The 13,280-nt window shown below is 37.0% G+C and overlaps 2 protein-coding genes across 3 annotated transcripts; both read right to left on the minus strand.

Annotated features, from left to right (window-relative positions):
* Positions 1 to 1,845: 1,845 nt before the first annotated feature.
* LOC103966308 (myosin-binding protein 1-like) lies at positions 1,846 to 7,051 on the minus strand. 2 transcript variants are annotated; one of them, XM_048573663.1, is made up of 4 exons: positions 6,453 to 7,051; positions 4,272 to 5,650; positions 2,404 to 4,178; positions 1,846 to 2,283 (listed from the first exon to the last, which is right to left on the minus strand). In XM_048573663.1, exons 2-3 carry the CDS (start codon positions 5,530 to 5,532, stop codon positions 2,425 to 2,427), a joined length of 3,015 nt encoding a protein of 1,004 aa, XP_048429620.1. In that variant the 5' UTR covers positions 5,533 to 5,650; positions 6,453 to 7,051; the 3' UTR covers positions 1,846 to 2,283; positions 2,404 to 2,424. The 2 variants fall into 2 exon arrangements, with proteins under 2 accessions (XP_048429620.1, XP_048429621.1); XM_048573664.1 differs by lacking the exon at positions 6,453 to 7,051 and adding an exon at positions 5,790 to 6,430.
* Positions 7,052 to 7,326: 275 nt separating this feature from the next.
* On the minus strand, positions 7,327 to 7,911 carry LOC108867947 (uncharacterized mitochondrial protein AtMg00810-like). The gene has a single exon (XM_048574198.1). It carries the CDS (start codon positions 7,909 to 7,911, stop codon positions 7,327 to 7,329), a length of 585 nt encoding a protein of 194 aa, XP_048430155.1.
* Between the last annotated feature and the right edge of the window lie 5,369 nt (positions 7,912 to 13,280).

A 13,280-nucleotide genomic window follows, 5' to 3' on the forward strand; every position in this document is an offset into this window, starting at 1 on the left:
TGTCCAATTCTTCTTATTTGTTTATCATAACTTGTATCATGACATATTGAGCCCAGAAGTTTATGAACCTCATCTTCTTCTTTTTCCATCTAACATCTCTGATGATAATTGTGATGGTGATTGTCTATTTCATAATCATATACAGCTTCTCCCCGATTTGGTATATATATATATATTAGACTTTTGGCCTACACGTGCAGACTAGGTGTACAGCCTAGTATGGTGGATCATATGTGTGAGGTTAGACTTTCGGCCTAGACGTGCAGACTAGCTGTACAGCCTAGTATGGTGGATCATACGTGTGAGGAGGAAATAATATTATGGGTCATATGTGTAAAGGATAGAGGTTTATAATATTTTTATATCCTAAGAAAAGCAGAACATCTAGTTTGAACGAGAACGAAGAAGGAAACAAACTAGGTGTGCAGACAAAATGGGATAGAGATCTGTAAAATAAATACGTATAAGTGTCAGTCAACTTTTGTCGGTCCTTGTTCATAAATCCTCGTTTGTAAATTATACGAAAGTGTCATTGCCAATCCTCATTCGAAAATCCTCATTCGTAAATCATATGAAGGTGTCAATTCTCGTTTGTAATCATACGAAGGTGTTAGTTCTCGCTCCTAAATCATGTATCAGCCCTCATTCATAAATCCTCGTTCGTACATCATACAAAGGTGTTAGTTCTCGTTCATAAATCATGTGTCAAACCTCGTTCGTAAATCCTCGTTCGCAAATCATACAAGGTGTTAGTCCGCTTTCGTGGGAAGGTGAAGTCCTCATTCATAAATTATGCGAAGATGTTAGTTGATTTTCGTAAAAGTATGCAAAGGAGTCTGTTGGCTTTCACAAGTTACGCGATAGTCGACTTTCATATATTATGGTTTAGGTGTCAATAAATTGTGCATCAGTCCATGTTCGTAAATTTTGCAGAGATGTCTATTGACACTCGTAAATTATGCGAAGATAAGACAGGGCGAAGAAAGCTAGTAGAGCATCCGTAAGTTAGGCGAACAAAACAAGGGCTTTGGTGGATTTACCTTCAGTAAATTTATCCTTAGAAAAAGAAACTTTCACAAATTTGGCCTTAGCAAGAAGTGCTTAAAGTTTCAGCTTGGCTTAAAGAGTATAGTTTCCAGGCCTCATGCGATCGAAAAACTCAGTTTTTCCCTATTTTACATGCATAAAAAAAAAGCAAAAGGGGGGCATTGTGGGAGGATAAAATCCGGTTTCGATTCATGGGCCAATATCAATCACCCAAAGGTGGTGTTGTGCAAGATAAATTGTGAGGAAAGCACATAAGGAATATATAGATACACGTGTCTAGATAACTGCCTCCACTACGGAGGACCATTGAGGAAGTGGGAAAGGAAGTAACTGCCTACACTACGGAGGACCATTGAGGAAGTGGGAAAGGAAGACATGACGTGGTACTTGTTCCCAAAGCATGTAGTCATATTACGATCGACCACTAAGGAAGTGCGAGAGGAAGAGAGGTCGTGGTACTTGTTCTCTAAGCATGCAATCCTATAAATATGGAGAAGGGCCAAAGAACAAGGTACACCATCAGAACCTGAGAAAAACCAGAGAATAGAAAATCGATCAACTGACTTGAGCGTCGGAGTATCTCTTGCAGGTACACCACCCAGACAAGCTACGGGGAAGGAATTCGGGGACGCCTCTAACGAAGGATTCAGCGAACGCGAGGATTGCGGTCAACAAATCTGAGAATGTATTTCTTCCCATAAGAAATTTTGCTCCAACAAAGTTCCTCTCGTCTTTTATCATCCATAGCAAGAAATTTTTAATGAGGAATATGCAGGTACTTGAACAATTTGGGAAAACTGGAGAAAACTACTCTAAACTTACTAGAAAAGACCTGCTTGAATTTACAATGGAAGTGGTTTGGCTAAAAATAGAGCCTTAACCTTGACAACAAGAAATATCAGCTACACAAGAATGCTAATTTTACAGCCTTATCAATAAATTTGAACTTGAAAATTCCTGCCAGTTCTCCAAACAAACAATGGGGAAAATCGGACCTAACAGAGGAAAAAGAAGGCCGATGGAAAATTGTGCGCTTACGAGATGATAACGCCATGTCCTAGTATAGACCTTTTTTTGGTTTTTCCTTCCAAGAGTTTTGGCTGGTACCTGTACATGAAATCATTTTGATTTTTCATGACTGTGGGTGACTGAAGGAATGCAATTGATTTCTTCACTTTTGCACCGAAATGCTCGGCTGATGTATCATTACTTCTGCCTTCCAAATTTCAAATGTACCTGACAAAAGGAATGCATGAATGGTAAAGCAAATGTTGGAAAACACATTAAGCAGCTGAAAAAGGGAGGGAAACTTGAACAGAGCAAAAGCACATTTTAGTCCTTGGATAACATACGTACCGTGTAATTTTCCATTTGAAGTTAGGGAACAGACTGATTTCTGAAAGCTGCGCCAATTTTTCGCAGTTCTCGCAGCTCCTGAGCTATCTCTTGAACAAACTGTAGCCCTTCCTGTCCATTTTGAAGAGAGTAAAGCATGTGCTCAAGAAAATCATGATCAGTCTCGAGCGCCTCCAACCTGTCATTAAGGTCTGACATTTCGTTTTCCAGAACATTCAATTCAGAATCTTTTTTGTCTTCACAGTCTAAACTATCGCAATGAATTAGTCCCTCTTGTGGAGCAGCGCTTCCGTTAGATATATGTAAATCGTTTGGCGTCTGCACAACTTCCTCTTCAATCTGACCATTTAATAAAAGCCTAAATTTTTTAGGCGTCTGTACTTGATTTGGTTCATCATCTGTATGCTTTCTAGAATGCCCACCATTAGGCATGTTGGTGGAAGCCCCGTTACAGGAAATTTCGGAAAGCTTCCTCTCCAAGCTCTTCAAACAATTTGAAATGTACAATTTTTCATCTTCAAACTCCAAAAGTGTTGTCTCAGAAAAAAGGCGTTCATTGCTAGCTTTAGGTACCTCGGTAACTGTTGAGTTACCAGTAGCTTCGACATCACTTTTTACTCTGGGAACAACAGCTTCAGGTACCAAAGTACTCTCCACTGTGTCAATCTTACCCTTCAAATCATAACTTTTTACCGGCATTGGCATACTGTCCATTGTCGATTCATCTGCGATATTGAACTTAGAAAATTCTAGCTCTGCTTCCAAGTCCTGTATTTCTTTCTCCTTTTCAACCAGGAGATTGTTGGCTTTTTCGAGTGCATCTACATCAAACTCGGCCTGCTCTTCCATCATTCTTAAATACTGAAGGGCCTCCATATGGACTGCAGCTTTCTCTTCCTGTAGCTTTGTGATCATGGCCATTGCCTGATTTGCAGCAATTTCAGCGGCATTCCTTTCTTCGTCTAATTCCCTGAACAACTCCTTTATGCACTTTCTATAATAATCAACCTGTCGTTTTAACCGATCAACAATACTTTCACCTTCAATTTCACTGACATATCCTTCATCCAGAGATTCAAGACCAGATTCTACTGACCATGATGTTTTAAGCCCCGGATTTGGATTAGAATTGGAAGCATCAGTTACCTGTTTTTCATCACCACCACCACATACCCCTGAAATTGTATTATTTGATGATGAATTACTCTTCCGAGCAGAAGACTTTGAAGCATCAGGTACTGGCTTTTTGCCACCAACACCACGTGCCGCTGAAATTGTGCCATTCAATGATAAATTACTCTCCTGAGCAGAAGATTTGGAAGCAACACTAATCGGCTTTTCATCACCAACACCATGTACCCCTGAAATTGTACTATTGGATGATAAATTACTCTTCTGAGCAGACGATTTGGAAGCCTCAGTTACCGGATTTTCATCACCAACACCAAGTACCCTTGAAACAGTATTATTTGATGATAAATTTCTCCCCCGAGCTGAAGAATTTTGTGAGTCCGCTGGTTTCACTTCCCCATCAACTCTAACAGGTACCTTCACTGTAGGTTGTTCTTTAATAGAATTGGATGTATCTCCTTTCTCACCAATGCCTGCTGACTCAGACACAGCATTTACATTAATATGATTTGGCTTCGTAAGAGGTTGGTCATTGATGATAAGATCAGTTTTAGTAGGTGCTCCATCTGTTGCACTTAAAAACTTCAAAAGTTCATCATCCTTACTGATGGGTGCATCTCCAAAGTCGCTTGTCCCAGTAAAACCTGTTCAATAATTTCAAAAAAGATCAATGTAATAAGTAAAAAGTCATACAACTCATATTAACTGGAATCTGAAAAGCGGAAAGTTGAGCTTACTAGTTTCAACAACATTAAATGGAGGGATATCATCCAGTGAAATAAGCTCAGGGAATGCATAAGGGATGGAATTCTGACTCGCTTGCTGCCAGTTAAGCTCACCCAAGCCATTCTTTGAAGCAACATTCGAGCCTAAGAATTTTATATCAGACCTCGTGCTACCATCTGGCTGCACACTTGGATCAGAAAGTATAGGCTTGTGGTCGGTGGTAACGTTGCTCTGCTTTGCCGGATTCAAACCATTTAGCGGTGCTTTGAATGGTTTTTCTGAAGTATATTGAACTACTAAAGCTTCCTTCTTATGCTCCCGATTTCCAATGATTATGCTGCTACCACCGTCTTCATCAGAAAATGGAATCTCAGAATCGGTATCAGAACTAATTTTCAACTCAGTGTATCCTACATGAGACAAGGGATCCCAGCCAAGTTTTCCAGCCCGACGAGCGGATTCAGTATCAGAATTAATCCTCAACTCAGAGTATCCTACATGTGGCAAGGGATCCCAGCCAAATTTTCCAGGACGAAGAGTGGAGTCAGTATCAGAACTAATCCTCAACTTGCGTCCTCTATGTGGCAAGGGATCCCAGCCAAGTTTTCCAGGACGACGAGTAGTTACTGATCCAGAAATTTTATCCCTGGTCTTCTTTGAACCATCCCTGCGAGGTATACGACTACGGCTTGAAAAGCGTGGCAAAGGAATATTAGGTTTGGAAGCAGATGATTTTCGTTGTAGTCCTCGAGCATTTTCTCTAGGTCTATAAGGCCTACTGCAACAAGAGCATGGCCTTACACCCACAGAACTATGAACAAACTTTCTGTTCTGCATGGACCTCCTAAAACCGGAACTTCCAATATCAGAATCCGACTTGCCAGCCGAAAACATGTGCTTTTCGGGGTTTGACTTGCCCTTTTTGGCATATGACACGATGCAATCTTCACACATTCCATTGCCATCGTGCTTACCATGAATTTGACAAGACAACCATGACGAGAACTCAGATATGTGGTTGCTGCAAAGTAGATCCTGATAAAGTTGAGGTTTTGGTTTTTCACTGCCTATAACATGTTCAAACCTGGAGCAAAAGATGCAAGGCTTTTGCAAATTGCAATATTCTGCAAATTTAGTCAGCAGATAGGATAACAGTCCGTCGACAAGCAGAAGAAAGATCAAAACCCATTCACATGCTGCAGATGTTAATATGTTTACAAACCCCTCTAAGTTCTTCTGCACATGTACAGATGAATTTCCCCTTGCTGCCATCTGCCTACCAATTGCTCTACAATCTCATGACCTTCCAGTTACAAAAACTCGAGGAGATCACCGGTCGATCAAGGTAATAGCTGCTCCTATCCACCCAAATCAGAACTAAGCATCCCATCTTCAATCACCACACCAAGCAAAGAAACAAATGAAGCAATTAGGAAAATTCAAATAAAAATAATTGAATCACAGAACTGCAGTTAAGCTAGAAACTATACCAGATGAAATTAAAAACATTAAATAAACTCAATGCATACAGATGTGAGTTAGGCAGTGTGTCCGCACTATCGCACCCGAGTTCAAATCCCCCTCCCCGAAAATCAGAGTAGTTCAGAATACCGCATTGTACGAAAATAAATAAACAAATAAACCATACCTAATTGTGCATCACCAACCATGACAGAAGCTAGCTACTAACAAGAAGTACCAGAAGACAATCAAACATTAAACTCTAACCATCCCAACTGTTCTTAATAATGACAAATCAACAACCAACGATATACCTTAAATAAAACGAAACGAAACTCACCTAACCTAATTCATGTGAGAAACCCAGATAGAGTTCAAGAACACCAATTCTGTGTGAATCAAAAACAAAGCAACAAACTTTTCTGCAAATTCTAATGCTTCAAGCATATGGATTACCCAGCATATTAATTTTCTATAAAATTAAGGAATTTCAAACAAAACAAACAACAAAAAAAGGATCACGAAAAGGGCATCATCCAATCCATCACAACGTGCATTGCGATTTCAGAAAACAAATTAATCCCAGATTAGTGTTAATCTAAACAGAAATAAATTTTACATCTTTTATGCATTTCTCGGGTTTAATTAACACATGAAAAATGAAATGGGAAAAAAAAGAAAGATAAACAAAAAAAGCAAAGGGAAACAGAAATAGAGAATGTCGGTGGTACCTGGAAAATGGAGCTTGATGGAGGATCAAAAGGTGACAGGGGAAGAAATGCAACTATGGAATAAAAAACATTTTGGAAAAAATGGAAGAGGAAAATGAAAAGTTTGGGGGAATTACGAGCAGGTCCTCCGTTGCGTGGGAAAGTCATAGACCGTTGAAACCAACCGATTGAAGATTTGTTTGGATGCCAATAAAAGCGAAGCTCCAAGCTTTAGCTGGCTCATGAATTAACACGTAATAAAACCATAGAACGTGTCAATTTGAAAAATGCTTCCAATAGGTTGTTTTTCTTTTTCTTTATTTTTTATTTTTTATTTTTTATTTTTTACATAAACGATATTGGGAGTTGCAGTTAATAATTTGGCATCGAATTTGTTAGTTTAAAACTTCTCACTAACGAGTAAAGAAGTACCAAACTATAATGTTAAGTCTAATGTTTACAAAAAGTTTAAAGTATGAACGCGACAATAATATAAACGATTTAACTAGAACAAGATGCATTATCACCCCAAATTATCGCCAAACGACAAAGCTGAGAGTATAAGGAGGGGACTTGAACCCTGACAAGGCTATGCTCTACCATTAAGTTAGAGCATCCCCAATGAGAGGCTCTATATGATAACAGATGTAACCCAACAATTCATAGCTAGGAAGATCAATGCTTAAGAACACAGAAAAGCACGAATTCGAAGAAGAAGAACTAAGAGAGAGAAAGAAGTTTGTAAGGTAGAGAGAGAACGCACTGATTGTATTGAAATGAATGATGAAATGTGTTTACAAAGCTTTTATATGCTAGCTATTTCTTAATGACTAAGCAACCCTCATTATACACTAACAAATTCTAACTAATTACAACCAACTAAAACCATTTCCAACTATATAAGCTGACATGGCAACACCCATTGTAGTACTGCTGAGGTTGAATAAGTGAGACTGTAGTTGATAGTACCTTGCATATATCTTAGGATTATTTTGACCATATCAGAGTGCACATCAGTAGGATTGTTCATATATTGACAAGCAGCATTAACAACATATGCCAAATTAGGTCTTGTAAATGTGAGGTATTGCAAAACTCCCACCAAACTCCTACATAATGTAGGATCAGATAAAGGTATCCCTTCTGAATCAAGAAACTGAGTATGAGGTCTACACGATGTATTCACACACTTGCAACTGTCCATACTTGCCTTGTGCAGCAAGTCTTTAGCATATTTAGACTGACTATGAAAAATATCCCCATTTGCTTTGTATTTAACCTCCAGTCCCAAGAAATATGACAGTTTGCCCATATCCTTGAGATCAAACACATCCCTTAACTCTTGAATAATTGTTTGAACCTTCTCAGGACTAGAACCAGTTAGGATTATATCATCAACATAAAGTAATAATGAAATAACATCAACTCGATCATATTTCACAAATAGACCGGTATCAGATTGAGAAACTATGAACCCCATTGTAGGTAAATAGCCAGTGAACTTAGCATTCCATGCTCAAGGTGCATGTTTTAAACCATAGAGAGACTTTATCAATTTGTAGACATGATTTGGATGCTGAGAATCAATAAACCCTTGTGGTTGTTTCATGTAAACCTCTTCTTCTAAGTCACTATGCAAGAATGCATTTTTAATATCAAGATGTCTCAATTCCCATTTGTGTTGTGCTGCAAGTGAAATGATTAGTCTCACAGTGGTATGCCTAACCATAGCACTGAAGGTCTCAAAATAATCCAAACCATGCTCTTGAGAATACCCCTGAGCAACCAATCGTGCCTTGTATCTTGAAATTGAGCCATCTGGGTTCTTCTTTAGTTTGTAGACCCACTTACTTTCAATAACTGCTCTGTGACTATGTAGAGGTACTAAAATCCAAGTACCTTGACTTCTAAATGCATCATACTCCTTTTGCATTGCATTCTGCCAGTTTTTATTTGTTGCAGCACTTCAAAATGATGTTGGCTCAACAATATCATGAATCTTAGCCATTAAAGAAAAGGCATTTTAACAAGTATCCGTATCATTCAATCTCAAAGTAGACAATTCTGGCCAAAATGCAATATAACTAGAGTAATCTTTTCTAACCTGGTTTGCATCCTATGAGTATTAGTACCACAATGTGAGTTATTACCAATTTCAGAGGTATCAAAAGGAAATCACCTCCAATTGTGCAGGGTGAAGGATAGGTAACATAGAGGCTATATTTGGAGATGGGATAGTTGTTTCAAATTGTTGAGATAATGTAGTACAATCAAATTCTGTAACATTGGAGTGATAGACTCAGAATTCGAAAACTGCACTTCATTAATAGAGGACAAATTCACAGTATCTGGCATTGAAAAGCAGTTCTAGGATGTATTGGGAGAACAAATGTTGCTGATTAGTGGTTATTTGTAACTTCATGAGTGTATGATATACCCTGAGACTTCTGCAATTTCTCTAAGAACTGATCTTTTGAAATTCCAGAACTTGATTTGCAAGGAAACAAATCTTCATTGTATATGACATGTCTAGAAATGATAAATTTTCTAGTCTGAGGATGATAATAGATAACACCTTTATATCCATTTGCATATCCAAGAAAAATACATAACACAAGTCTTGGTTGTAACTTGTTGTCATTATAAGGTCTAACATATGGATATACTACACTACCAAACACCTCCAATCCTTGCAATGGAAGAACAACACCAAATAGCATCTGATAAGAGGATTGCAAATTCATAGTCTTACATGGTTAATTTAAAAAAATAGTCTTACATGGCATTCTGTTAATTAAAAAAATACAAAATGAACACATATATGAAACCACAAATCTTGAGATAAACCAGCAGCAATCATGAGTGTTATAGCTGTCCCCACAATATGCCTATGTTTCCTCTTAGCAATTCCATTTTGCTAAGGGGTATGAGGATAAGCAACTTTATAAATTATGTCTTTGTGTTCTAGAAAATTCTGAAATCTTTTACTCATGTATTCTTCTCCTTCATCTGTTTGAATGCAAATAATACCAACATTAAATTGAGTACACACAAAACTGTAGAACTTGAGGAAAATATCAAACACTTTTGATTTAGTAACCAATAGGAATATCCAAACATATCTAGAGGATTCGTCCACAAAGCTGACATAATATCTGAATCCTTCAATGAATTTAGTAGGTGAAGGACCCCAAAGGTCAAAATGAATCTTTTGAAAAAGAAATAAACATTTGTCTTTCTTATCTAGAAAAGGTAATCTAGTCATTTTTCTTGAAATACAATATGAACACATATGTTGTGCATCATCAACAATACTAACTATCTGAGATTGCTTTAACACTGTAGACAAGACTTCATTGCTTGGATGTCCACATCTCTAATGCCAAATCACATGCTTCACTTCCTGACCAATGAACCCAGTTGACTTGATCTTTGACTTCACTGCAGCACTTGTAATCAGTTTGGTAGGAATCTTAAACAACTCTCCATCATTGCTCATTCCTTGGGGGATCACAGCCTTAGTTACCCTGTCATGCACAAAGAAATTATGCTCATCACATATGAACCAATAAAAGTTATCTTTACATAGCTATTTAACAGATAACAAACTGACTGCAATAATAGGAACATGTAACACATTTCTCAAAATTAAAGAATGAGGTAATGTGTGTAATTTTGCAGATCCAATGTGATGAATTGGCAAACCTTCCCCATTGCCAATTGTAATTTGATCAGTACCCTCATAAGTAGTAACTTGCTGAAGAGCATTCACATTTGCAGTCATGTGATGTGATGCACTCGTATCAACAATCCAAGAGTCAATTGGCAAGAAAGTTGGCTGAGCTTGAGCTTGCATTGCAGTTAAAGATGCAGATAGTATATTGCCATGATAAGCAAAATTGTTCCTACGATAATAGTCTAATGCACTATGATCATTTTTCCCATATATCTAGCATTCAATTACTAGACCACTTGTTTGACCTTGTTTCAGTATTACCAGACCAAGAATTCCAATATCCATTATTCTTCCTGTTACTAGAAGATTGACCTCTGCCATTACTTGTGTTATTTCCACTTTGCGAAGGTCTGAAACCACCATTTCCATTGCTGTTGTTGGACCTGAAAGGCATTGGACCATTATTTTGATTTGAGAACTGCCTTTGAGCACCAATATTTCCCACAAATCCATATGCATTTGGAAACTCAAAATATCCTGAGAATGAAGGTGGTGAAACATTAAATTGAGTTCCAGAAACTGAGGATACATCAGTGGCATATTAGAAGGAAATGGCATAGAAAGTGATGGAAATGGCATAGAAAGTGATGGAAATGACAGAACCATTTGAAGCAGTGCCAAGTGATGAACCAGAAGATTGTATTCCAAAGGATGAAGATCCATTTAGCATCTGAGTTAAAATACCACCAATTGCACAACGAACTCCCCCCTCCCCCAAGAATTGCTAGTAGATCCCTGAGATGAAATGATCCTTGCATATATAATCCAGGGAGATTATGAGACAAACTATTCATGACAGATTCAACTTCTCTTTCAACACATAACAACTGTTCACGAAACTCTCTCAATATGATAGGTGTATCTCTAGTAAGAATCACAATTTTGATAGTAGAATACTTTCTAGGTAAACCAGATAAGGTAACCAAGATAAAGTCATTATCGGAAACAACTTCACCAGTAATGAGTAGTTGGTCTTTGATATTCTTTAGCTTTAACAAGAATTGATCTATTGAATCTCCTCCTTTTTGCAGAGTTTGAAATTCAGTTTTCAGAGTATTTACTCTAGCTTTAGACACTGATGCATACCAATCTTGTATACTAGACCAAGTTTCATGTGCAGTTCTGCAACCAAGAACATGCTCAATTGCTTCATCAAACAAAGTGGCAAGAAGTAGACTTAATAAAGTCATATCAACATATTCCCACTCCAAGAAAGTTTATGTGATTTCTATAGTGACCCCACAATCTGTATGAATGACATACTTTGTAGGACACATAACAGATCCATCAAAATGATCAAACAACTTATACCCTTTCAAGACTTGAAATGCCCACTTAGAAACATTTCTATCATATAGCTTGATTGTCAACATTCCCAAAACTCCTTTAATTTTCACACCAGGAACTGTCATTTTTCACAAATCAAAGTATTGCACATAAATGATTGCAAATAACAACCAAGAATTGCAGAAAAACCTTCAAGAATGGCTTCGTGCCTCAACAATTATAACAGATAATGGCTTCGTGCCTCCACAAATTCAACAAAATGATGGCTTCGTGCCTCAGCAAAAACAGTAAAAAAGATGGCTTCGTGCCCCAAGAAACATAGCAAAAACAAATCATGACTACGAATCAAAACAAGTCACCTGAGATCGACATAGTTGTTGATGGAAAATGCCCAGATGAAAAATACCCAAATTCAGAGCTTCAAATCTTGATTCTTGATAGATAGAACTTCAACACAAACTCATCAAAATCTCATACTCCGATACAAAATTTATGAGCCCAAAAACATTCACAGAACCACAGCGGATCGACGACTCTTGATACCATGATAACAGATGTAACCCAACAATTCATAGCAAGGAAGATCAATGCCTAAGAACACATAAAAGAAGGAATTCGAAGAAGAAGAACTAAGAGAGAAAAAAGTTTGTAAGGTAGAGAAAGAATGCACTGATTGTATTGAAATGAATGATGAAATGTGTTCACAAAGCTTTTATATGCTAGCTATTTCTTAATGACTAAGCAACCATCCTTATCTATTAACAGATTCTAACCAACAAATTCTAACTAATTACAATCAACTACAAACCATTCCCAACCATATAAGTTGACATGGCAGCAACTATTGTAGTATTGCCATGTGTCTTCATTCATCACTATATGGGGCTAGAAAAGTGGTGGATATAGCTAAATTTAGAGTTCTGAGGATTCTTTGGGGCTCTAAAAAAGAATCTCTCCCAATAAGGGGCTATATATCTTTTGGGCTCTATATGAGCATATATTTTATTTTTGTAGTAATTTGATTATGCAGTAAATTTATTTTTGTCTTAACTATTCTTCACTTGATTTTTGGAGTGTTATCTTAAATTTTAATCTATGCAATTTTTAACCTAAAAAATTCAAATTCTGACAAAGTTAGATTTCATCACTTATGCACTGTTGTAGGCTCTCTTATCTCAATCTCATAACAACCATTGGGTTTGTTTCTATGAAAACAGACAAGATAAAATTTCATTTTATAACAACCATTGGATTTGATTATCTTATCTCAATCTCATCCGTTGGTTTATTTTTTTGATTGACACATTCTCCGAAACCAAACAAGATTTGCATTTCATAACAACCATTGGATTTTATTACCTTATCACAATTTAGTTATGTTATTTGCTTATATCTTCGGTTTAGGTCTCTAAATTACCAATGTTAAATTTCATCACTGTTTAATGAATTTTTCAATCTAGAAAATTAAACACAAAGCACAACATTTTTTCTCTAATCAATCACACAAAAAATAGTCATTGTTTGTATATGTTTTCTTAATCAAACAAACGGTTGAAAATAAACCCTTAAAATCCTAAAGGATTGAAAAAAATCCTTAAGATCGTGTTTTGGAATTAAAAATAGGGCTCACCTATTTCTAAACTAAAAAAACCCAAAAAAAAAAGAAAAACCCCAACATTGAACCCTCAATTTGGTGTGGATCCCCCAACTTTTTAGGACTAGATGTAACCCAACTTTTTGCTATTTAAGGATTGAAGTTGCTAACCAATGTCTTCATTTGAGAGAAATTTTTCATTGGGAAAAAACCAAACACAAGCCCAACACCA

Source organism: the organism of the source record quoted next, unplaced genomic scaffold (assembly GCF_019419815.1).
Source record: "Pyrus x bretschneideri cultivar Hongxiangsu unplaced genomic scaffold, Pyrus_bretschneideri_v1 Contig7, whole genome shotgun sequence".
Classification (NCBI taxonomy): Eukaryota; Viridiplantae; Streptophyta; class Magnoliopsida; order Rosales; family Rosaceae; genus Pyrus; species Pyrus x bretschneideri.

Bases quoted from the DNA above. Each gene is read 5' to 3' on its own strand.
- LOC103966308 (XM_048573663.1), bottom strand. From the start codon at position 5,532: ATGGCAGCAAGGGGAAATTCATCTGTACATGTGCAGAAGAACTTAGAG. The intron at 4,179-4,271 runs GTAAGCTCAACT...ATTATTGAACAG, and splicing joins ATTTAATGTTGTTGAAACTA to GTTTTACTGGGACAAGCGAC.
- LOC108867947 (XM_048574198.1), bottom strand. From the start codon at position 7,911: ATGGGGTTCATAGTTTCTCAATCTGATACCGGTCTATTTGTGAAATAT.